The sequence below is a fragment of the Cydia splendana genome, chromosome 26 (genome assembly GCF_910591565.1).
Source record: "Cydia splendana chromosome 26, ilCydSple1.2, whole genome shotgun sequence".
Lineage (NCBI taxonomy): Eukaryota > Metazoa > Arthropoda > Insecta > Lepidoptera > Tortricidae > Cydia > Cydia splendana.
Window position 1 is genome coordinate 8,679,992 of NC_085985.1, and position 25,648 is coordinate 8,705,639.

Below are 25,648 nucleotides of genomic sequence, written 5' to 3' on the forward strand. Positions count from 1 at the left end.
TTTCAAATTCTTATTATGACCACGGTAAAATAAATTAAGTATATCTTAGCTAATATAAATAACAACAACGTATTAATGTATTTCTAATAAAATGTTCTACAAAAAATATACTTAGTTTTTAGGCTGTTGCTAGAATGGACGCATGTATTTAAATTACAAATTATGTTCACTAGGGAGCCAACTGCGTAAATAGAAACTGTACCAAGTACGGGTTGTAATTCTATTAAAACAGTACCCTACTTCGGGGTGTTGGTATAATGCTGCTTCTTAAAAAACGACTGGAAATTTTAGGCATGTATTTTAAAACTCAAACATTATAGTAGATTTATATTTAAAAAGTATTTTTGGACATTCTTTTTTTATTTGATCCATTAACATGTGCAATTAAGAAGCAGAAACAATAATGACGACAGATATATTTAGGGAGACTAAAAAAATCAATGGCAACACTAAAAATAAACTGTCTACTAAAAATAAACGGCCTACCGCGAACCACGTCCGACGTGTTGCCTCTCTGTCGCTGTAAATTCGCACTTAAGTGTGACAGGGAGGCAACATGTCGTACGTGGGTCGCGATAGGCCCTCGGGATCATGGCGTCGACGGCCGCCTACCGTGTAGCGCCTGTTTATGTTTATAACATCATTATGAACTTTTTTAATTTCATGTGTTAAATTTAGTTCGGTTCGGTATTTGATATTATTCGAAATGTAGTTCACAATAGGTACTGAATTCCTGTGGATTCCTGAAGTACCATCAGAATTAAGCTAAAGCAGGTCAAACAAACCTGAGGAGAGGGTGTTTGCCAATCAATGATGAATATTGCCTGCAATGGATTAATAATATGCATCAGGTAAGTTTATTAAAGGTTATTTAATGTAAACTACTGAAACATTTTAACATATTCAACGCTCTATACATATAACTTTTTATTTTAACCTCTTGTCAATCCCGAACTAACGACCGTGAACACGGTAAGGTATGTAAACTTGAGTGGTGCTTTGACATTATTTACTGTCGAAAATAATGAAGCAAATCACTCATGGCTGGTTTTACTTTAGTGAACGGAATTTATTGGTTAATGTAATCTATTGGTTGCTCAGTTATTGGTAACGCTACGTCTTACGTAAGCGAACAACTCGCGACGGCGGCGCGGCGCGGCGCGGCGAGGAAGAAACAAAACGTTGATACGTATAGGTGTGTCCTACTCACACATGAGCGATTTAGACGCGAAGCGGCGCGGCGCGCCGCGGCGAGGTGAAACAAAACGTCGATACGTATAGGTGTGTCCTACTCACACATGAACGCGGCGAAGGCGCGGCGCGGCGCGGCGGCCTTGTCCGACTAGGGAGACACTCCACGATCGCCATGGCCGCACGCAGACACGGTTTATAGTAAATTCGTATTTAAATTATGAGTAAACTATGTCTTTATGTGGTTATGCAAGTAAGTGCAGCGTTCTTCGTTGTCTAAAATTTTGGTTTACTGGGATTTTGAATTGGCACCGCCATCAAAAACTAAGTACACAATTACCCGGGTGGTTATTAATTTGCTTATATTAGGTACTAGCTTTTGCCCGCGACTTCGTCTGCGTGGAATTAGTAATTTGGGTACCATAATTTTTAAACAAATCTGCTTTTTATTACATCCTTCTTTTCGCCCCCAAAATGGATGACTAATTACAATGAGTCAAAAATGCGAACTTTCTTTATTTGTAACGAAATTAAGATATTATTTTCTTTTATTTATTTATTAATTTTGACGTAATAACGTCTTATAAATCGATGAACACCGATAGCATGCACGAAAAAGTGTCACGTTGTGGACAAATCTCCATGGTAACGTTGTGGACAGATCTCCATGGTAACGTTACGTAATGTAATGGTAATGTTTTCTTATGACGTTATCACGCAAAATTATCGTCCGTAAACCGACTTTACAGACAACCATATTTTTCTATCTTAACATCACTTCCACCTCCACTCCAACTTGGAGGTTCGAGAAGTTGAAGAAGTTGGAGAAGCTGTAGAAGTTGGAGAAGTTGATAAAGTTGAATAAGTTGGAGAAGTTGAAGTTGGACAATTTAAAGTTGGAGAAGTTGGACAATTTGAAAAAGTTGAAGAAGTTCGAGTTGGAGAAGTTGAAGTTGAATTTGAAGAAGTTGGAGAAGTTGAAGTTGTAGTTGAAGAAGTTGAAAAGGTTGGAGTAGTCGAATTTGAAGAAGTTGGAAAAGTTGAAGTTGAAGAAGTTGAAAAGATTGGAGTAGTATAAGTTCAAGAAGTACGAGAAGTTGAAGTTAAAGAAGTTGGAGATGTCGAAGTTGAAGAAGTTGAAGAATTTCGAGCTGGAGAAGTTGAAGTTGAAGAAATTGAAAAGGTTGGAGAACTTGAAGAAGTTGAAAGGTTGGAGAAGTTGAAGTCTAAGAAGTAAATGTTGAAGTTGAAGAAGTGGGAGAAGTTGAAGTTGAAGAAGTTGAAGTTAAAGAAATTGGAGAAGTCGAAGTTGAAGTTGAAGAAGTAGGAGAAGTTGAAGTTAGAGAAGTTGAAGAAATTGAAAAGGTTGGAGAAGTTGAAGTAGAAGAAATTGGAGAAGTCGAAGTTGAAGTTGAAGAAGTAGGAGAAGTTGAAGTTACAACGGAAGAACAGCGCTGGATTTGCCAGCAACATGCTGAGTTGTGACCCTTTTATGGCATTTTTCACTAAATGTTATACATTGTATATTTGTCAACATGTTTTTGTCATCTGTGTTTGTTTGTCATAAATAAATGTATTTCTATTTCTATTTCTATTTAAGTTAGAGAAGTTGAAGAAATTGAAAAGGTTGGAGAAGTTGAAGTTGAAGTTGGAGAAGTTGAAGAAGTTGGAGAAGTTGAAGCAATTAGAGTTGGAGAAGTTGAAGTTGAATTTGAAGAAGTTGGAGAAGTTGAAGTTGAAGAAGTTGAAGTTAAAGAAATTGGAGAAGTCGAAGTTGAAGAAGTTGAAGTTGAAGAAGTAGGAGAAGTTGAAGTTAGAGAAGTTGAAGAAATTGAAAAGGTTGGAGAAGTTGAAGTTGAAGAAGTAGAAGATGTTGAAGTTGAAGAAGTGGGAGAAGTCGAAGTTGAAGAAGTTGAAGTTGAAGAAGTAGGAGAAGTTGAAGTTAGTGAAGTTGAAGAAATTGAAAAGGTTGGAGAAGTTGAAGTTGAAGAAGTAGAAGATGTTGAAGTTGAAGAAGTAGGAGAAGTTGAAGTTGAAGAAGTTGAAGTTAAAGAAGTTGGAGAAGTCGAAGTTGAAGAAGTTGAAGATGAAGAAGTAGGATAAGTTGGAGGAGTTGAAAAAGTTGAAACAGTTCGAGTTGGAGAAGTTGAAGTTGAATTTGAAGATTTTGGAGAAGTTGAAGTTGAAAAGATTGGATAACTAGAAGAAGTAGATGTTGAAGTTGAAGAAGTGGGAGAAGTTGAAGAAGTTGAAGTTAAGGAAGTTGGCGAAGTCGAAGTTGAAGAAGTTGATGTTGAAGAAGTCGAAGTTGAAAGAAATTGAAAAGGTTGGAGAAGTTGAAGTAGAAGAAGTTGGAGAAGTCGAAGTTGAAGTTGAAGAAGTAAAAAAAGTTGAAGTTAGAGAAGTTGAAGAAATTGAAAAGGTTGGAGAAGTTGAAGTTGGAGTTGGAGAAGTTGAAGAAGTCGGAGAAGTTGAAGTTGAATTTGAAGTTGAAGAAGTTGAAAAGGTTGGATAACTTGAAGAAGTAGATGTTGAAGTTGAAGAAGTGGGAGAAGTTGAAGTTGAAGAAGTTGAAGTTAAAGAAGTTGGAGAAGTCGAAGTTGAAGAAGTTGATGTTGAAGAAGTAGAAGTTGAAGTTAGAGAAGTTGAAGAAATTGAAAAGGTTGGAGAAGTTGAAGTAGAAGAAGTTGGAGAAGTCGAAGTTGAAGTTGAAGTAGGAGAAGTTGAAGTTAGAGAAGTTGAAGTAATTAAAAAGGTTGGAGAAGTTGAAGTTGGAGAAGTTGAAGAAGTTGGAGAAGTTGAAGTTGAATTTGAAGAAGTTGAAGTTGAAGAAGTTGAAAAGGTTGGAGAATTTGAAGAAGTTGAAAGGTTGGAGAAGTTGAAGTTGAAGTAGGAGATGTTGAAGTTGAAGAAGTGGAAGAAGTTGAAGAAGTTGAAGTTAAAGAAGTTGGAGAAGTCGAAGTTGAAGAAGTTGAAGTTGAAGAAATAGAAGTTGAAGTTAGAGAAGTTGAAGAAATTGAAAAGGTTGGAGAAGTTGAAGTTGAAGTTTGAGAAGTTGAAGAAATTGAAAAGGTTGGAGAAGTTGAAGTAGAAGAAGTTGGAGAAGTCGAAGTTGAAGTTGAAGTAGGAGAAGTTGAAGTTAGAGAAGTTGAAGTAATTAAAAAGGTTGGAGAAGTTGAAGTTGGAGAAGTTGAAGAAGTTGGAGAAGTTGAAGTTGAATTTGAAGAAGTTGAAGTTGAAGAAGTTGAAAAGGTTGGAGAATTTGAAGAAGTTGAAAGGTTGGAGAAGTTGAAGTTGAAGTAGGAGATGTTGAAGTTGAAGAAGTGGAAGAAGTTGAAGTTAAAGAAGTTGGAAAAGTCGAAGTTGAAGAAGTTGAAGTTGAAGAAATAGAAGTTGAAGTTAGAGAAGTTGAAGAAATTGAAAAGGTTGGAGAAGTTGAAGTTGAAGTTTGAGAAGTTGAAGTTGGACAATTTAAAGTTGGAGAAGTTGAAGAAGTTTGAGAAGTTGAAAAAGTTGACTAAGTTTGAGTTAGAAAAGTTAAAGTTGAATTTGAAGAAGTTGAAGAAGTTGAAAAGGTTGGAGAAGTTGAAGTTGAAGAAGTAGGAGATGTTGAAGTTGAAGAAGTGGGAGAAGTTGAAGTTGAAGAAGTTGGTGAAGTTGAAGTTAAAGAAGTTGGAGAAGTCGAAGTTGAAGAAGTTGAAAAAGTTGGAGAATTTGAAGAAGTTGGATGAATTGAAGAAGTAGGAAGATAAATAAGTTGGAGAAATTGAGGAAGTTGAAAAAGTTGGAGAAGTTAAAAAAAGTTGGAGAAGTTGAAGAAGGTGCAAAAGTGGAAGAGTTAGAGTTGGAGAAGTTGAAGTTGAATTTGAGGAAGTTGGAGAAGTTGAAGTTGAAAAGGTTGGAGTAGTCGAATTTGAAGAAGTTGAAGTTGAAGAAGTTGAAAAGGTTGGAGAACTTGAAGAAGTTGAAAAGGTTGGAGAACTTGAAGAAGTTGAAAAGGTTGGAGAAGTTGAAGTTCAAGAAGTAGGAGATGTTGAAGTTATAGAAGTAGAAAATGAAGAAGTTGGAGAAGTTGAAGAAGTTCGAGTTGGAGAAGATGAAGTTAGAGAAGTTGAAGGACGAGTTGAAGAAGTAGGAGTTGAAGTTGAAGAAGTTGAAGTTAGAGAAGTAGAAGTTGAAAAGGTTCGAGAAGTTGAAGTTGAAGTAGGAGAAGTTGAAGTTGAAGAAGTTGAAAAGGTTGAAATAGTTGAAGAAGTAGGAGAAGTTGAAGTTGAAGTTGAAAAGGTTGAAGTAGTTGAATAAGTAGGAGAAGTTAAAGTTGAAGACGTTGAAAAGGTTGAAATAGTTGAAGAAGTAGGAGAAGTTGAAGTTGAAGTTGAAAAGGTTGAAGTAGTTGAATAAGTAGGAGAAGTTAAAGTTGAAGACGTTGAAAAGGTTGAAGAAGTTGAAGAAGTAGGAGAAGTTGAAGTTAGAGAAGTTGATGAAGTTGAAGAAGTTAAAGAAGTAGGAGAAGTTGAAGTTAGAGAAGTTAAAGTAGGAGAAGTTAAAGTTGAAGTTGAAAAGGTTGAAGAAGTTGAAGAAGTTGAAGTTGACGACGTTGAAAAGGTTGGAAAAGTTCGAGTTGTAGAAGTTGAAGTTAGAGAAGTAGAAGTTGAAGAATTGTTGAAGAAAAGGTTGTTGATTCCCCATACAAACTTCCACCCCCTTTTACACCCCCTTAAAGAGGGATTTCTGGGATAAAAACTACCCTATGTCCTTCCCCGGGACTCAAACTATCTCTATACCAAATTTCATGAAAATCGGTTCAGCGGTTTAAGCGTGAAGAGGTAACAGACAGACAGACACACTTTCGCCTTTATAGTATTATATATATTTATAATATTAGTATTAATATAGTATGGATAGTATGGATTAATTACGTTTTGGCAGAAATTGGCTTTACGACGGGATAGGGACTGGACAAGGATAGGGGTGGGGTCTGGTATATAAAAAAATATTTTGTGCTTTTCAGTGGGTTGGAAGGACCTCAAAAGGAAAAAACGGAACCCTTATACTCCTTATAGGATCACTCGTGCGTCTGTCTGTCTGTCCGTCTGTCACAGCCTATTTTCTCGGAAACTACTGGACCAATTAAGTTGAAATTTGGTACACATATGTACATTAGTAAGTTAAAGATGGACATGTTTTTTTATAATTTTAAAATACATAGGTTCGAAGTTATTTAAGAAAATAGCCAAAAAATGTCCATTTATCTCCAAAACTACTGGGTCTAAAATTTTGAAAAAAAATATACAAAATAGTTCTTTACCTATAGATGACAGGAAAACCTATTAGAAATGTGAAGTCAAGCGGGAGTCGGAATTATGTACGGAACCCTAGAAACGCGAGTCTGACTCGCAATTGGCCGGTTTTTTTAAAGAAATTATATTAAGTTATTTTGCTTTTATGTTTGTTTTTTGTAATTGATTTATTTATATTTTTACTTTTTTATTTCGTTTTATTTATTTTTGTCTCATTATGACGATCGATTGATCTTGCTGCGCGCACGTAATACAGGGACCCACTCCCTCTCCCACTCGCACTCGCACTCGCACTCTCAATCCCACTGAAAACCGCATCAAAATCACGGACAAACATACATACATAAATACATACCGGTCAAACTGAGAACCTCCTTTTTTTTTAGGCGGTTAAAAACCAAAGTAGTTGCTCTTTTCTGTGAGCTGTAACTTCGCAATTAGCTTAAAAAAATTAAAATAATGACATAAATTACTTTGCCGAATCTTTATTACAGCGAACTCAGAATAGTCGTAAGTGCCATAGACGCTACTGGAGTTAAGTCTTTTATGCCAATTTCCGCGAATTTGAATATTTTTTAGTTTTGTGCCTATAGATTACAGGAAAACCTATAAAGAAATCAAACGGGAGTCGACTAATCAAATCATAGCCGGTAATTCTATATACGCAACGCCTCTAGCCGCGTCATATTCGCGTCTAAAAATCAAATGGATTGATCGCGCCCGTTCCGCGCCGCGCCGCGCCGCCGCCGCGCCGCTTCGCCATCGCGTCAAAATCGCTCACCTAGGACACTTCCATATGCAACAACGGTTTGTTTTTTCCGTGCCGCGTCTCGCCGCGCCGCCGCCGCGCCTCGCCGCCCGACATTCGCGTGCAAATCGCGCCGCGCCGAAAAGCCGAAAAGCCACATTATGATGAATGCTTGCTTTCCCTGCAAAAATGTAGTAAAAATCAGGGACCATTACCGGTATCCGGTATAACTAATAATAAAATATCACATAGCATTCACAGTATTTTTTTTATAGTTTAGAATAGTATTTAGGTAAGGATAGTGATTGATAAGATAGCTAAATTAAATGCTAAAATATAGTGAATAGCATCAGGAATCAAAAATATACATAAACAACCGTGATACTGAAATTGAATACCCGTTAATTTGTATGAAAAATATACTGGTATTCGGTCCCTGGTCAGAATTGTATCTTTAAGATGTTTTTGTATGCAACAAATTATTTTTTGATTTCAGGTGCTCCCGTTCTAGCTCCTATCGCCTGAAAAGCGAACAATTGGAAATATTTTTTAAATTTAGAAGGGGAAACATGTCGTTAAACATCGTACGCCTGCTAACCAATGGATAGAGTTACTACTGGTCAATGTATAATATCTGACTGAGCTGGAACGAGGCCAAGATGGATGCTCAAGACAGAAAAGCGTGGAAGGATGTTGTGGAGGCCCTACACACCTCCGGGTTGCCGTTGAACAATCAACAACAACAATGTATTATATCTGAAAAAATTAAGTGACAAAATATAATTTATATGGAATAAGAGGAGAAACATGAAATTGTCAATTCCTGCTTCAATGGATGCAGATCGATGCAATGAACAATTTTTAATTAGTTATTAATACCCATTAATAAATTTTATCCTTATTTCAATCCATGCTTTATTTTTGTCTACCCACCTTCATTATATTTGCTGAATTGCCACAACTGTGTTCTGTGTTCAATGATAGTTGACAACAGGATCCTATTTGCTGTAACTATAATTTGTAATATGTGGCTTTCCATCACAGAAGGGTCCTTATGGTTCAACTACAATAAGGTCCTTTCCATCTGAAATTCCAACTGAAATTCTGATAAAAAGGTCCTTATTGTACATGAACCACAAGGACCCTTCTCTGATGGAAAGCCACATTTATACTCTGGTACACCAACATTGTCAATAGAAAAAGGCAGCAAATTTTAAAAATGTATGCGTTTATTTACTGACAAGGGGGTTGTGTTTGTAGTTTAAAAAGTATTCTTCGTAATTTAAAATTTTAATTTCTTGTAAGTGTGTTGGCGTAGGGTGTAAAAATATGAAATAAACAGAATAAGCCTAAATAAAGTTTTACATGAAAAGCCATAGCGTTACGAGTAGGTATTCTAGTTTCTGACGTTAGCACCAAGAGGGGAGTTTAAATTTTAAGTCAACGCATTCAAAACATAAGTTTGGTTGTGTCAAATATTTCATACAAAACCCAACTAAATAAGGGAGTTTTTTTCGAAACTAAAGTGAAGGAAAATGAGGTTGGTGTCCAGGGGACAACTGCAATTTTAAGTTTGTATCTCAACATATCTCAATGATAGGTAAATATCTAGATTCTATTTGTAATAAGTATTATTCGTTGCATCACTAAGAAAAATCTATAAATCAGGAACAACTAATATTAACTATTTGAGAGAAACATATTACATACCTATCGGTAAGTATATTCTAGGTCCAAGGACTTCTTGTTTTAATATGATATATGAGCACAAATTAACATAAGATTATTATTGCTTTCATTTCGGGAAAACATACTTTTGAGTATTGTAGGTATGTCTTTTGTATCTCATTGAGATACAAAATGTAATGTATAGTGGCAGATACCATGGTATCTCCCACTATACATTACACTGTAGAACAAACGCTCTCACATTATAAATACATGGCGTTAAATACAAAAATATTGTTATTAATTATGTTTTTTACATATACTTATAGGATGTTTTTGATTTTTTTATAATTTTTAATATGTAGGGGTCTCTTCAGAGACATTTATGGATGTAACAATGTATACTTCATAAATTGTATGATACATTAAAAAAAAAAATTATTAAAATTTTTCGGATCAGAATTGCAAGTCAAATACTCAAACCTCTCGACCAAAACTGAAGTGGCGCAGGCGTCAAAATATTAAATCAATTCTTAGATATGGTTACTTGACGGTGTAATTCATTGCTACCTCACTAGATGTCACTATTATTTATTGATAACAACGCCATCTAAAAATAACGCGAAGACATTCGAGGTACCGGCGAAGATAACGCGATTTACGTAAGCCGTGTAGCAATGTACTGAGTTACTTTTCTTCGTTACTTCTTTATTCTATGGTTTTATATGGGGTTTAAAATTGAAATTGTATCTAAAAATAACTGCTGTCTACGTTTCTCTGTTGATCTTCTGGTGCTTTATTTCTTGCATGGTGTAAAATAATTTATTTTAAATACAGTCAAATGCCCTATTGATTACCTACTTAGAACCTCGTTGTTATAATAAATTATGATCAATTCCGTTTTTTTGAGAAAGCAATAAAACAAAAGAAATAAAGTTAGACCAATACAAGTCTGCAACGATTTTGATAGCACACGCAGTGAAAGTGTTATTTATACGTCATAATTTCATAGAAGTTTGACGTTTAAAATAACACTTGCACTGCGTGAGCTATCAAAATCGTTGCAGGCTTACTTTGGTCTGACTCTACCTAATAAATGAAAGGTAAAATTAGATTGAAATGAAGTGTTATTTACAAAGTTTAATATGTAATTTTAAAGACAACGCAAACCTACGTATTGCAACATTGACGTATATGTATATCTGAGGACTGGCCTTACGGGCACTAAAAACCGGGCAAGTGCGAGTCGGACTCGCGCACGAAGGGTTCCGTACCCAAAAAACGGCAAAAAAAACGGTCACCCACCCAAGTACTGACCCCGCCCGACGTTGCTTAACTTCGGTCAAAAATCACGTTTGTTGTATGGGAGCCCCACTTAAATCTTTATTTTATTCTGTTGGACGGACGGACGGACGGACAGCGGAGTCTTAGTAATAATAATGAAAAAATGGTACTAGTTCAGCGGTGTCACTCACGAATTCCAGCCAATCGTGCAGTCTAACGCAACTAGATGCGACCAATAGCGCGCGTAATGCAAATTCAACAACCAATCGCGCGCGTGACGCGAACTCATCAACCAATCGCTTTCTAGCGGTGTCACACCGCTGTACTGGCCCATGTCATGCCTCATTATTATTGCTCGTAAGGCCAGTCCCTAGATATCTATGTCAATGTATTGCAATGATTTTTGCATTCTATGTTTGTGTACACATTTACATGGAAACTATTTTGGTGATTGCGGCCATGGTCTAATAAGTATATTATTATACCATGATTGCGGCGAATCGATTCGTTTTTAATACGCGGTTGACATAAGCAGCGGCGTAGCTTGAACTAATGCAGGTATAAGTAAGTATAATAAGTCTGTTCGTTTATTTTAGCATTAGAAAGAAGGTAAACAATCTAGACGTGTCTTTTTATTGAAAAACATGTTTTAAAAATAAGTCACGGCAAATATGTAACAATTATGAATCTAATACGATCATTTATATTCTTCTGCTTTCATAAGTAGTAGTTAGTGATTTTTAAAAAGCGTTTTACAACTAAAAGACATGTCAAGATCGCTTACCTTCTTTCTAATGCTAAAAAAACGAACTATATAGGTACAGAAGATTCACTCTCTAACAAAACGCGTCTGTTACGATTAGGACAGATATGACCGCTAGGTGGCGACAGCGCCACGCGCGGCTTATGGCTAGCTACCAAAATTGGTGTGGGACGGATGTACTTGTAGCTACCTGTTGCAAAGCGACGAAATCGCGGAGTGACCCACGCCTGGTATAAGTAAGCATAATAAGTCTAGTAAGAAGTAAACTTAGTGTACTCACTCCCAGGGACGTCGCAAGGGGGTGGCACCCCCCTAAAGAATAAAATTTGTAACTAAATGTATGCCTCACCCCCTACCCTTGGCCATCGAGCCATATCAACTGTTCCATTCCAAAATTAAAGCACCAGCGTAGCGAATGGTTCGAAAAGTGGAATCTTGAGCGTTGCGAGGACAACTTTTGCCCCTTGTAAACAATTAAATAACTATTTGCTATAACTAGAGATGCACCGGATATCCGGTTACTATCCGGCATCCAGCCTATCCGGCCATTATTTTAATATCAGCCCGGGTACCGGATAGTGATCTACTATCCGGCCGGATACCGGATAGTCACTTTACTTGATTTCGGAGTAAACAAATTGGACTTAAGAAACATCATCAATATCATCATACTCGTTTATTATTTTAAAATAATTTAAACATTCCTCTCACTTGCACGCGCACTCATTTCGAACATAGAAAAGAGCGAACGTTCACTACGAAACAGGTAAAAACCTGCATAATGCGCACCTGAAAAACCGAAATGTAGGTATAGTTCCGCCGGCCGTATACCGAATATTCGGCCGATGGTCAGGCCGAACATCCGGTATCCGGTATCCGACCAAACAACTCAACAATCCGTTGCATCTCTAGCTATAACCAGGCGTGGCTCACTCCGCGATTTCGTCGCTTTGCTACAGGTAGCTAAAAGTACATCCGTTCGGCCCCAATTTTGGGGTTTGCCATAAGCCGCGCGTGGCGCTGTCGCCACCTAGCGGCCATATCTGTGCTGATCGTAACAGACGCGTTTTGTTAGAGAGTGAGTCTTCTGTACCTAGTACATACTATCATTTATTTCTGTGCTATAACACAAAAACGGCCTAACTTTACTGATCATGTCGCTGTATTAGTTTCATTGAATTTCTTTATTACGCTCTACTTTCGCGATTCTTTTAATATTTCTTGGACCCATGGTTCAAAAGTTAGAGGGGAAGGGACATTTTTTTTCTTTCGGAAGTTTCGGAGCGATATTATTTAAGTAAATATTTACTCCATCAAAAAGTCGTTGTTAAAGGCCCCTATTCTTCCCAAAGACCTATCCAATGACTCCCCACATTACGTATAGGGGAAGTACCCAAAGAAATATTTGTTTTTAGTTTTTATTTTGACATTTTGATTGATCTAATATCCATGCCACACTGCAACTTTTTAGCACTATCGATCACGGAGCAAAGCCGCGGCACAGAATAAATAATAATAGTACTAGTAGCAAAGTACTAAGTACACTCTCTAACAAAACGCGTTTGTTACGATTAGGACAGATATGACCGCTAGGTGGCGCGAGCGCCATGCGCGGCCTATGGCTAGCCACCAAAATTGGTGTGGAACGGATGTATTTGTAGCTACCATGAACTTATAAGATGGACTGCACTGTCACTTTTTTTGCCATACTAAATTGAACTTTATCACCGAGCTAGAAAGACGTTCGTACCAGACTAGAGAAAACGGTCCACTTGAGATAGCAAAGGTGGGTCGCGGTGTCTCACTCGCACATGTTGCCAATGTTAAAAATATACCGTTGTGGTAGTATTTATATCAATATACAGCTTGGCAAAAAAGAGTAGAAATTAAAAAGTAGCAACACTGTATTGTCGTCCCGTTTTCTTATATATATTGGTTTGAAAGGGACGACACTACAGTGTTGCCACTTTTTAATTTCTACTCTTTTTTTCCAAACTGTACTACTGAAATTAAATACCTTATTATATTTTTTAAGTGCTATATTCAGAGTAAGGTTCTGATATCTTTTAAGAAATTTGTAAATAATTATGATGTCAATATTATTAACTGATTTAACCAAGCATGTGCACAACAAAAAAAACTTTAATTTTGGTATGGTAGAAACTTTGAATGTTAATTGGTATCCCTAAAGTGATGACATGTTATCAAAACACGTGAATGCAAAATTTCTTAAAAATGGGGAATAAATGTTGCGTTAAAGGTTGTGGGAGTGAAAGAATTTCTATTTGTGGAATATTTTTTCACAAGGAAGCCACAATTATTACATTTTGCGATAAAAATACAAGACAACATTGTCAAACTCATTAGGGTGACTATGATGTCGGCATGATGAGAGTCAGCGTTACACAATTCTTATTACGTACTTAAGTAAGTTTATATAAATAGGTATGTATTTATTTCGGCATGTTTAAATTGGTGAAATGAGGAGGCCAATACAGAATAAATAATTGCCAAAATTGAAATCCAAAGTCCTTAAACATTACAGACAGATTTATGCATTGTTATAATAATAAAAAAAAACACATTGATTATAAAAGAAAAATAGAACTTTGTCGTAATTACTGACTTTTGGGACGATACCAGAAACGTTACTGGGAATTTACCCTCTTTGGAAAATTTACTAAGAACGGCACATCACTTCTCTTTTCGTACAGATGGCTTAGCACCGTGAACACCGAAGTTCGCAAATTACGGGCATCTTTCTCTTTTACTCCTATAAAGGAGTAATTACAGTGACAGAGAAAGATGCTCGCAATTTGCAAACTTCGGTGTCTATGCTCCAGTGATAAGCGTCCTAGTTAAAAACTATAGCAAACGGACGTAGCGGACCTACGACCCTGAGGAAGTTGCGAATTTGCCCTAAGCCCGAGTAGGCCCGGGCCTAGGGCGGCCAGATATTTTGGGCGGCAGTCTATATGATGGGTGCTCAGAAAGGGGCGGCTAGTGCTTGCTATGTAGGCCTTGGGGCCTAGGGCGGCAAAGACTGTATTTCCCCCACTGTCCTGAGAGCCTACCCCGAACCACTTTCGACATGTTGCCTCTTTGTCGTACTTGCAAATTCGTACGTAAGTGTGACAGAGAGGCAACACGTCGAACATGGTTCGCAGTAGACCCTCTGGTTCTGTCAGCATATCTGTCTCTCTATCTCTCTCACTCATACCTGTGTTCTTGACAGACGTTACGGCGGACCACCTTCCTGACGATCGACCATGTTCGTGGTCCAGTACCTACGCCTACTAGTAACAGCTTTTCTTCTTCTTCAGTCGGTCCCTAAATACTGAGGATCGTAACATCATATCCTTCTGTTGAAGACCAGGTTCCTCCATATGGTTCTGTTCCCCGCCAAGCGCATGGCCTCGTGCAGTTTTAATTGCATAGGTGCCGTAATTTGAGCACACCATTTAGAACAACTAAATTAAGTACCTAAGGTTGTGTGAAGCGTTTAACAGAAGAGAAAAAAAAACTATATCCATCCCTTTTTAGGCCATAACACTAGTACAGCGAAAAGACAGTATGATTTCTATTACTAATATAACCATGCACGAATAAGAAAAGATCCTGGCTAAACTATATATTCAATGTTATCCTAATATCCCACATACATATGACGTATGGTCACCCTAATTAGAAAGAGATGCAACGGCCCACTTTGACTTCTCATGTGGACACACTTTTTGGCCAATGTACTCTATCCAGTTTACTCTCTACGTCCGTGGTAGCTACTTGTTGCGACGCGACGAAATCGCGGAGTGAGCCACGCCGGCCGCGGATAGTCGGATGGGCTACGGAATCTTGAATAACTTATAAAACAAGACGACTAAGTACTGTGTAAAGACAGCGTCGCCCTTGCAAAAATATATTAACTTTAAAAGTATTTTCACAACAGACAGGAGTGTAACACCCGAACTGGTCTAATCGTGTTGACACATCGTTGCCTAGTTTGCGCTCGGTACAGCGCCATCTAGGGGCTATTGTGGTGTGTCACGGTGCGCTGAAAATAAGGGGTGCGAAACTCCTGACTTCGGCCAAACTCGGCTCAGCATTGCTCCGAGCAATTATTAGGGTTGGCACCACTTGACTTCCTTGTGCGTGCACGACCACAGATAAGATAATCACTTGAATTTTGACAACCCTAAATAGCCGAAAGGGATAGTGCCATATATTAGAAAGGGATAGTATGATTCGACCCTGAACCGCTGTCAAACTTCGGTTGTGTAGGAAGTTTCCTTTCTGTACGGCAGTACTATTATTTATTCTGTGGTATTACTGCAATGTTCTGCCGTCAGAGTGCAGCACTAGCACCTCTAATAAATACAGTGGCTACAGTGCCTTAAACTGTTTTTTGACAAATTTTCACAGACAATAAAATATGACATTGATGCATCAAGGCGGTTTGTTAACAAGGGCCTACCGGGAAACGCGAAAATCGAAATTTAGTTATCTGCCTCTTTATCGCTCGAAAATGCAAGAGTAGGTAGACGTTAGAAAACGAAAATTCGATTTTCTTGTTTCGCGGTAGACCCCGAGATTGTGATGGATTGTGGTAGTGGCGCTTGGAGCCGCCATTAACAGGCGTTCCCCTCTGTCGAAAAAAGGCGGCCAATGGTCAACGACATGTCAACAATATGTATGGACTGACGTTTATCTGACATGACGTACCTATACGTTTGATGTGCCCCTCCCCCGCAAAAAACGGCAGACTATTTTGTACCGAAAATTTTAGACATGGCGGCTCCATTGTTAATTACTCCGAGTAGTGGCGCCCCCTAGGCAGAGAGAGGAAAATGAGAACTACGTTTGTATGGAGAAGCTGCCGTCCCCTTTTCTCTTAATGTCATAAGATATTTTACAAATTGCCGACTTTTTACAATAGGGAGTATTACTGCAATGTTCTGCCGCCAGAGTGCAGCACTTATTGTTTAATAAACCATAGAGTAACTTATACATACTACGCCTTAAACAGTTTTTTCACAAGTTTTTACTATGCCATTGATGCATCAAGGCGGTTTATTTACAGGTGGCCTACCGCGAAACGCGAAATTTCGTTATCTGCCTCTATCGATCGAATAAGCAAGAGTGATGAGAGGCAGAAACCGAACTTCGATTGTCGTGTTTCACGGTAGGCCATGTGATTCGAGTTAGTGACGCCCTCTACGCATAGTTTTGCGTATTATTCCCTATTTGCCTGCTACAAATGCATTATGATTATTATGGATCTATAGTCTGTATCTTTAGGTATTTAAAAAAAGAGTAAACAAGATCTACCCTCAAATGGCTTCTTAAGCCAGTGAGGGTAGATGAACACATTACATGATCAAATAATGTAGGTTAAAGCCAGGTCGTTCAGTGACAGATCCAGGTGCTTTTGTATTTGGTTGGTTAATCAATAAATGTTATAACTACCCGAAAATGTACAAATTATTTGTTTACTTTTATTTAAATACCTAAAGATACAGAGTATAGACACGCGGCATTATTTTAATTAGGTCATATTTAAGTTGGTCGAATTAGTTCTTTAATTTACCACGCGAGGCGCTGCACATCAAAATTATGAAAAACGCTGGGGTGTCCATCAAATCTGAAGTTCGTCGGACTTAGGGGGATTTTGGATCTGTTTGACACTAGAAAATAAAACCACCATCAAAATTAAAACCTGCTAAGTTTATTAATCATTTTCAACCTCTGCTGTATATTCTTAAGCCTCTCCTTATTAGTTAAAACCTTTTTCTTGTCCCTTTCCTTTTCAAACGTGACTCTATCGCTCGATCTCCCTTTCATAATGCGTCGCACTTGAGTCAAATGGAAAAATTTATTACCACAATGTTCGCAGTCCAACCTGGAGCCTAACTCACTCACAGTTTCTCCAAATATATATTGGGTGTTCCCCTTATTTTTTAGAAACAGGCAGCATATTTCACACAATTTAAAAGTTGAAGAAACCGTACCCGGAACTTTATGGAATCGCCTCTGATGCTCTTGTATTTCGAGTTCCGACGCCACGAAATCACATTGAGCGCATTTTATTTTGACTAAATGCCCTCTAATATGATTTAATCTGTCAATTTCAGTGTCAAAACGTTTGTTACAAAGATGGCAGCGGAGTATGACGTGATAATTGTCCAAATGCGTTTCAAGATTGTTGTATTTTAGGCCACATTTGGTGCAAGATTTGTAGGTCCGGGGGCGGTAAGGCTTGCTATGTTTTGTAGCGATGTGGTCTTTTAGGGCTCTCTTGGTGGCTATGAAGCGGTCGCAGTACTCGCAGAGCATGGGCCGGGGCTTCCGGATGTGCATATGCGACATCTCGTGCTGTATCTGGTTGAACCTGGAAAAAAAAGGGGTAGGTTGTATTATAGAGTAATATAAGTAAAGAAAGAGTGGTACTCCATACATCAGTTTTCTTACCATAACGCGCGTTATTTCGTAGTCGACATCTAGCGTCATGTAGCGGAATTTATCAGTACTGCTAGTTCTCGTCTCGGACAACGGAATATTTTCTAGTAGATGAGCAATTCTCAAAAAGTTTGTACATTTCGATCACATCTTAGATTTCTATAATAATTGGTATGCTGGTAAAGTACATGAAGCTGAACAACTTCCACCATATTTCCCAAAATGTCCCAGAAAGTTTCTAAGAAACATTCCTGTTTTGTTACCAGGTTTCCATACAGATTTGGCAAAATAATTAAAAATATTGGGCTATTTCGGGTTTTACAAAAAAAACCGGTTCCGAGCCTTGGTTTTTGAGGTGATCCGTTCGTTACTGCGATTGTTGATGAAAATCTTATTAGAAATTATATTTTTCAGTGGTTACTTGGTTGATTTCAATACTTTGTGAGTTACTTTAAGTATACAACAACATTTTAAGTGATGATTATTGAGTAATTCCAGAGAAAAGTATGATAATGTCTTCGAAAAGTGTTTGTTTACATGATAGGGCAAGTAAGAATGAATATACTTTAGTTTAAATACAACAGGCACGTGAAGACGCACCATGGCCGTTAAGAAGCATAAAACCAATTTATATTTCTTGTCTGTTTTACACAGAACACCGCCTCTAGAAACCTAATATTGGCCATTTTGTTCCCGACGCAAATCACCAAACTGTGAGGTGCGGGAGGGGTGCTCACGGCGTTGCGATTGGTCGTTTCAAACATGGCGCGCTGACACGTGCAAGCGTAGGGATGGGACATATTCATTACAGGTAGTGGGTACTGCTACCAGTGATACCGAAATTTATTGTGGTAAAATTGTTACCAATTTAGTATACTTAGAGTAAACTTACTTAATAATTATATTGATTAATTTAATATTTCATTAAGTAATTTAACAATGTACCTGAAATTTTTACTTAACATATTAGGGCATTTCTGCTTAAAGTACCCAGAACATGAATTTTAAAGTTTAGAATTTTTATATTATTTCCACTCAGAATCGCAATCTCTTTTGATACGAGAAAAAAGTGTCGCTGAAATCTCATACAATTATTTTCTTTTGTCCGTTTTATTAAGGTCATAGAAGGTTGTATTGAAAACATATTCAAATGGACCAATAACATATGCCTATTACAAATCAACTCCGAGTTCTCTCGCACTTATTTGAAGTTCATCATCAGGTCCATCTCGAGACATGAGACCTAACTGCTCACCTACAGGATTCTAAAAAACCCATACAACATATGTCTATCACAAACCAACACCGAGTTCCCTCGCACTTCTTTGAAGTTCATCATCAGGTCCATCTCGTGGCATGAGACCTAACTGCTCACCTAGAGGATTCTAAAAAACTCATACAACATATGTCTATCACAAACCAACACCGAGTTCCCTCGCACTTCTTTGGAGTTCATCATCAGGTCCATCTCGTGACATGAGAGCTAACTGCTCACCTAGAGGATTCTAAAAAACCCATACAACATATGTCTATCACAAACCAACACCGAGTGCCCTCGCACTTCTTTGAAGTTCATCATCAGGTCCATCTCGTGACATGCGGCCTAACTGCTCCGCTGGCCTAGAGGATTCTAAAAAACTTACACAACATATTACCTATATATTAATTTATGTCTAAAATGGTACAATACGGTATGACGAAGCACGAAGTTTCCGCAACTGAAAAACCATCATCGTCACATCACTAGTCGAAAGGGAAAGGGATAGCGCATTGCATTTTCAAGTTGACGAAAAGGGACGGACATACTTCGCCTCTGCTTACTGACCAGTATAAAATGAACCCCGCGGACAAGAAACATTATTCAATGAAATAATGAATCTGACTTTCCTGTGGGATGTTATTCCATCTGTTTCGTAAGTAGATGTCTTAGATGACTTACCACACCATTTTACGCTGCAATATCCCATGATTTCCCAATGAATTCAATAGTTTACGATTTATTTTCTTAGACTCGTGCACACTGCTAAGGGGCTGTCCATAAATTACGTCATCGATTTTTGACAATTTTGGACCCCCCCCCCCTAAAATCATCCAAAAATCATGCCTCGAAGGACCCCGTTTCCTCCTACGTCGTGCTACCGTCATCCGATGACCAGACCCCCCCCCCCCTAATTTGAAATGACGTAATTTATGAATAGCCCCTAACAGGTCGTTACGTTGGGCGCAACTGATCGGAGCGGCGCGCGAACAATCTTATATTTGACCTATACACCATACGGGCGGTGACCGCGAGTCGTCCTATAAGCTCGGTCTATAGGGGTTGGTCTGTGCTGTTTTATGATTTATCACAGTATCTTGATATCTTAAAAGAACTTAAAAACTTACCTTGTGGGAAACATCTGCTGGCATTTCTTGCACCGATATACTCCTGGTTTTATCAACTCATCATGATGCGTACTAGGCGTATACACAGCATCTGTCTCTTTCATAACAACTTCTGCACTTTCCTCTTCATCATCATCATCAATAGATATAATCATATCATCATCAACTATGACATCATCATTTGTAATACTATTAGCAAGTTCATCAAACCAGGGCTCGTCAAAAAGGTTCATGTCGACTATACACTCTTTAGTTAAATCTTTCATCACTTCATCATCGCCAATATCATCAATTTCATCTTCAAATGTGAGACGACTACTTATTTTCACTTTATCGTTCGGTTTTGGACTTGCTTTTACAACATCAAACATATCAGGTTTTAGGTTACCTATTTTAGGTTGGTATTTAGGTATTTCATGGTCTTTTACATCTATTTCAAATTTCTCAGGCACTTTTGAACTGGTTACTGAGATTTTAGGTTCAACTTTATGTGAAAGTTCTATCTTCTCGATAACTACTTTGACATCTTTTAAAAGTGCTTGTCTTAGCAATTCAGTTTCACATTTAGGCGTTTTCTCAGTCTCTTTGATTGCTTTAGTATTAAATATTAATGGCAAATCATCTTCGTCATCTGACTTATACGTGGAAACTTTTATATCCTTTTTGTTACTATGATTAACCAATGGTAAGTCTTCATCATCAGAATTATCTATAAAAGTAACTTTTTTAATTATTCCTTTACTTTCTTCATTCTTAGATTTATCATTAACTTTTATATTAAGTTTGTCTGTATTTTCATTAACTTTTATATTAAGTTTATCTTTATTTTCTTTGACTGGGTCTATAAGCGTTTTGTTTTCTGTAATGACTGGTTTGATGGCTGCTTCATTTTTTATGTCATTTTTGTGTTTGTTTCTAGTATGATGTTTAAGTTTATACCGAGATGTGTAATAAAATAGACATAGAGGGCACTGGTGTAGCTCCTTCTTAATGAGTGGAATGATTATATGTTTCCCATTGTGGATTAAAGCGTCATACCTGTAAAATACAAAGATTTTAACATAAATTATATGCTCTATAATTATTTGTATAATTATATATTATAGAAACCCTTTTATTTATGACGGAAACTTAAAATTTATTCTGACAAAAGCTGTTATCTCAGATATCGAATATTATCTAATGTTGAGTCCAAAACTAAGATTCAGCGAGGAAATGCCGCCAGCATCCTTGGTACAATGCCTCAAGGGCCTATTTTAGATTTAAGCTAGTTATTAATTTCGTTTAGTAGTACCACTGTATATATATTGTATGTAAATAAATGTTTTAGATTTATCTAACACTTCAAAATTGTCAAACCATGTCATTAAATATTACCTTTTTATTTAATCTGATAAATAGGGTTTTTTATAAGTTTTAGACTGCAAAATACAATAAAATTAAATACAAATAAAAAAATGTAAAGCTAGCAATAACTATTGTTTTTAGCAAAATTATTTCACATCTATTAAGAATCCCACAAACCCAAGTACAATGAGGTTACACCCTCCTTTTAAAATGCCATGAATTCCATGAAACTGGGCGTGAACATTAAGGCTTCGTCACACAGGCGCGTTTTCCGGGCGGCGCGTGAGCGTTTTAAATGTAAAAGCGTGAAAGCTGTGTGACGAAGCCTTTAGTATTCCTAAATTCGGTGTTGTGTGAACAACAGATTTCCTTTAGATAAGATTGAACAGGCACTTGGGCCCAGCAACAAAGTTGAGCGTTTTGTATTGAAACCATAGAGTAATAATAAGTAAAGAAAGAGCTACCTACCACAGCCCTAGCCCTAACCCACCACTACCAACGAACTCTCCTCATATATGTGGCATTATCTATGAAAAGGGACCTTATTGTCGATGGCGCTTACGCCGCACAGCGTCGCGGGGCTATTGTATTTATATCGGAGCATTGTTAATAATGGCGTAAGCACCATCGACAATAAGGTCCCTTTTCATAGATAACGTCTCAATTTTCTTGTTACAGTTTAAATAAACTTGTTTCTGCTAGTAAAGAAAGAGTGGTGACTCCATACATCACTTTTCTTACCAAAACGCGCGTTATTTCGTAGTCGACATCTGACTTGACATTAATGTCAATGTTAATAAAGATGTTGACGACAGAAAAGCTTTTGTTAATTAATATATTGATTTACGGAAATGATTAATAAAATGTCTTTTTATTATATATTTCAAATTCCCGTTTCATTTACACCCAATATTATATATTTTCCCGTAATAAATAAATAATAAATAAATAAATAAAAAAGCCTTTATTTCCAAATTTCCCATTTTTACATTAGAAGTTTCTGCATATTGGTTAGTAAGTTTCGTATAGCTAGTAGTTAGTGTTAAGTTTATGTATGTTATTTACTATTCATTTATTTATATTGGACCCCTCTTCGAGTGCACCGAGTCCTCCAACTTTTTGCCTGTCTTCCGCTTCCGTAATAAAATGCATATATAATTACTGTAATAGTCTCTACCATATCTTACCATATCTTCATACCTGAAGCGCTGGTGGCCTAGCGGTAAGAGCGTGCGACTTTCAATCCGTAGGTCGCGGGTTCGAACCCCGGCTCGTACCAATGAGTTTTTCGGAACTTATGTACGAAATGTCATTTGATATTTGCCAGTCGCTTTTCGGTGAAGGAAAACATCGTGAGGAAACCGGACTAATCCCAATAAGGCCTAGTTTCCCCTCTGGGTTGGAAGGTCAGATGGCAGTCGCTTTCGTAAAAGCTAGTGCCTACGTCAAATCATGGGATTAGTTGTCAAGCGGACCCCAGGCTCCCATGAGCTGTGGCAAAATGCCGGGATAACGCGAGGAAGAAGAAGTCTCTACCATATATGCGATGGTTTTTCCTCTGGACCCAAAATTGACGATCTCCTTTAAATAGACAGTTATAATGATGGGAAAGAAGTTGGGATAGTTTTTATCTCAATTCCTTAAGGTTGTGAAAAGGGAGGTAAAAATTTGTATGGGGAATCAATATTCGATGAAACTTGCTATGGAGGTAGTTTGAGTCATTTTGAAACAGACTGTAAATTTTAATGCACAATGGGCCTAACAAGGATAAATAACCTACTTGTTCAGAAACACCCCTTCACAAAAGTCACAATGTTCCACACTGCGTGTCTTCAAAACGGTGGATTTAATTGGCACATATGAAGCTCCCAGCGCATTCACCGGCACATCAGCAGCAGATAGCGTCTTCAGAGGGACGTCATCAGCAGATAGTGTCTTCAGAGGGACGTCATCATCGCTGCTTAAGGAGATCGTGTCAAATGCCATTATGATTGCTGCAAAAAAATTGGTAGTTTTATACACACTTTTTTTTTTATCGTTTGCCACACTTTTATTCATGTAGTCAGAAAACATTTAGCTTAGGGTGGTATTCCTATCCAATTTCTTTGTCCAATGTCAGTGCGTTTCCCTCTCTCATTAAAGCAAAATGTGAGACGCAATACACATTTGACTCCAAGCTAAACAACGTTACACCATTTATATAATTCTACTTAAGTCTACTAAGGTAATGTGATGTAGTGGTGTAGGTAATACTTCACTACTACACCATTATTACTATTAAGGCCCCTGTACACAATGGGCCAGCGTGGGCCATTCTGGGGGACGCATTTATGCGTTAGAAGGAGCAAGTGATATTGCTATCTCATTCTACCGCATGGCTGCGTCCCTTGGACTGGCCGGCGCTGGCCCATTGTGTACAGGGTCCTTTAGATCTCATTACGGGGGTGACATCGTCACTGCGTGACAAATCCCCTTTAAAAAAGTCTACTAAGAAATAAATTCAAATACAATTCTTGTGACTCCAGAACACAGTGAAATTAACTGTGTGTAGCCATGAATCCAGATTAGTACAGAAAGTAAAGTATTAAAGCTAACAATATTAAATGAATTAATTATTATTACCTTAACTGCTAATTCACGCAAGAGATTACCAATATTTACGAAGTTATAGTATAAATAAACTTATAGTGAAATAAATTAAAATACACACACAACACCACAATTAAATGATTTTACAATTACATTATTATTAATTATTTACATAAAAATATTACGACGCGTACGTTACATGCTGCCATCTTTATTGCTTTTTTTTTATGCATATGTCACTTCAGCTAGGGATGTAGAACTTTTCAAATCATAATCGATCGATTATCAATGGATTATCATAAGGCATGAATCTAGTATATAACTGGATCTGGCATGAAAGGTGGGGGGAAGGGACCGAACAGGATAGTCTTATGTATCTTTCAGTAGGAGTAGCAGCGAACGAGCTATTATTGTTTGTCCTTGTCACAGTCTCACATTTTATTTGTTCCCCACCATAAATTTAGTATGTATTATGGTGGGCACATAGAAGGTAGGATTGTATAGAAGTGGTATACGCGTGCCACCGTGAGGGACAAAACATAAGCAAATGCGACACTGTGATTGGTCGAATTCATTTGTTGCCCACCATTATCCATACTAAAAAAAAGGTGGGGAACAAATAAGATGTGAGACTGTGACAAGGACAAAGAATAATAGCTCTTTCGCTGCTACTCCTACTGAAAGATACATAAGACTATCCCGTTCTGTCAGTTACCCCCACCAATCATGCCAGATCCAGGTATATCCTAGATTCATGGGTGGGCAACAAATAAATTCGACCAATCATAGTGTCGCATTGCGTATGTTTTGTCCCTCACGGAGCACGCGTATACCACTTTTATAGGATCCTACCTTCTATGTCATAAGGCTTTTTAAGCACGAGACGGTGATGGCGTTTTTATAGGAAGTAACCGGTTTTGCGTCACTACTTGCACAACGTTGAAGCGTTTTTCCGTACTTATTAATCTTATGATATTAGAGTTGTTCGTCAAAAAATGCCTCTTCACGGTCAGTGTCACGTCAAAGTTTGTTTTGTGTTTATGTCACGTCAGCTAAAAAACCTACTTTTGCGTTTATTTCTTGATAAATTATTGATAAAAGTTATATTATTTCTTTAATTATACATATTCAATGGTAAATATTAGTCCGTATTTAAAACAAAGTCTATGCTAGTACTTTATTCGAGTGCAATGTAATCAATGAAGTCATACTTCTTATTATTTAATTTTACCCGTACACACTTTGTTATAGGAGTTAAAAACCTTTGGAGAAGATGATTTTGATCCCAAAAAATGGATAAACAGAGCATGGAGTTCAAGCGGGAACCAGGAGAAAGAGGTGATGTAATATTTAACATGTATAATTTTATTCTTATATCCTAAGGGTGTCTCACCCCCTATCCCGTCACAAAGCTTTAGCATCCATGAAGATTACTATAGGTACTAAATGAAAAAAAAAAAGTCTTGAACTACCTATTTGGAGGTACAATTGCGGCTATTCAAGTCAATCAGAATATTAACACTTGAAGTTTCCAAACCAAGGAAAACAATGTTTGTGGCTCCCTAAGGTTCCTAAAACTAGTGATTTCTTGGCTCTTCTCAAAAGTTTGCCAACCCCTGACCCTGACATATACTAAACCAACTAAATTAATTATAAAATAAAAGTAAATTTCTGTTTTTTTAGGTGTTTGTAGCGAACACAGTGTCGAGACTACAACTCTACATGAAGCAACTTACCAACTCACTGGACGAGACAACCACACAAGTATATTCATTTTATTTATGATATACAGTCGACGTCAGAGATATGTTTACATTTTTCGCCTTATTACAAAGGCATAAGGTGCAAAAGTGTAAACATATCTTTGATGTCAACTGTACAGGTTGATTCACAAGAGCTGGCATGAATGGAATTAATGAG

The 25,648-nt window shown here is 37.5% G+C and overlaps 2 protein-coding genes across 2 annotated transcripts in view; one reads left to right on the forward strand and one right to left on the reverse strand.

The window, feature by feature from the left end:
* Positions 1-16,656: 16,656 nt before the first annotated feature.
* Positions 16,657-23,941, reverse strand: LOC134803494 (zinc finger and SCAN domain-containing protein 12-like). Its single transcript, XM_063776293.1, has 4 exons — positions 23,762-23,941; positions 22,920-23,133; positions 19,793-20,830; positions 16,657-17,339 (listed from the first exon to the last, which is right to left on the reverse strand). Exons 2-4 carry the CDS (start codon positions 23,123-23,125, stop codon positions 16,661-16,663), a joined length of 1,923 nt encoding a protein of 640 aa, XP_063632363.1. The 5' UTR covers positions 23,126-23,133; positions 23,762-23,941; the 3' UTR covers positions 16,657-16,660.
* An 808-nt stretch (positions 23,942-24,749) lies between these two features.
* The window catches only part of LOC134803076 (uncharacterized), a 38,441-nt gene continuing 37,542 nt past the window's right edge, over positions 24,750-25,648 (forward strand). Inside the window, exons 1-3 of the mRNA XM_063775783.1 lie at positions 24,750-24,862; positions 24,980-25,066; positions 25,412-25,492. Of these exons, the coding sequence (XP_063631853.1) occupies positions 24,860-24,862; positions 24,980-25,066; positions 25,412-25,492 (171 nt within the window). The 5' untranslated portion in view covers positions 24,750-24,859. The remainder of the gene's footprint in view (positions 24,863-24,979; positions 25,067-25,411; positions 25,493-25,648) is intronic.

What these genes read in the sequence shown, in the direction of transcription:
- LOC134803494 (XM_063776293.1), bottom strand. Translation starts at nt 23,125, where the DNA reads ATGGCATTTGACACGATCTCCTTAAGCAGCGATGATGACGTCCCTCTG. An exon ending in GAAGGGGTGTTTCTGAACAA is followed by an intron (nt 20,831 to 22,919) that starts GTAGGTTATTTA and finishes TGTATTTTACAG; the next exon opens with GTATGACGCTTTAATCCACA. An exon ending in CAGCAGATGTTTCCCACAAG is followed by an intron (nt 17,340 to 19,792) that starts GTAAGTTTTTAA and finishes TTTTTTTTCCAG; the next exon opens with GTTCAACCAGATACAGCACG.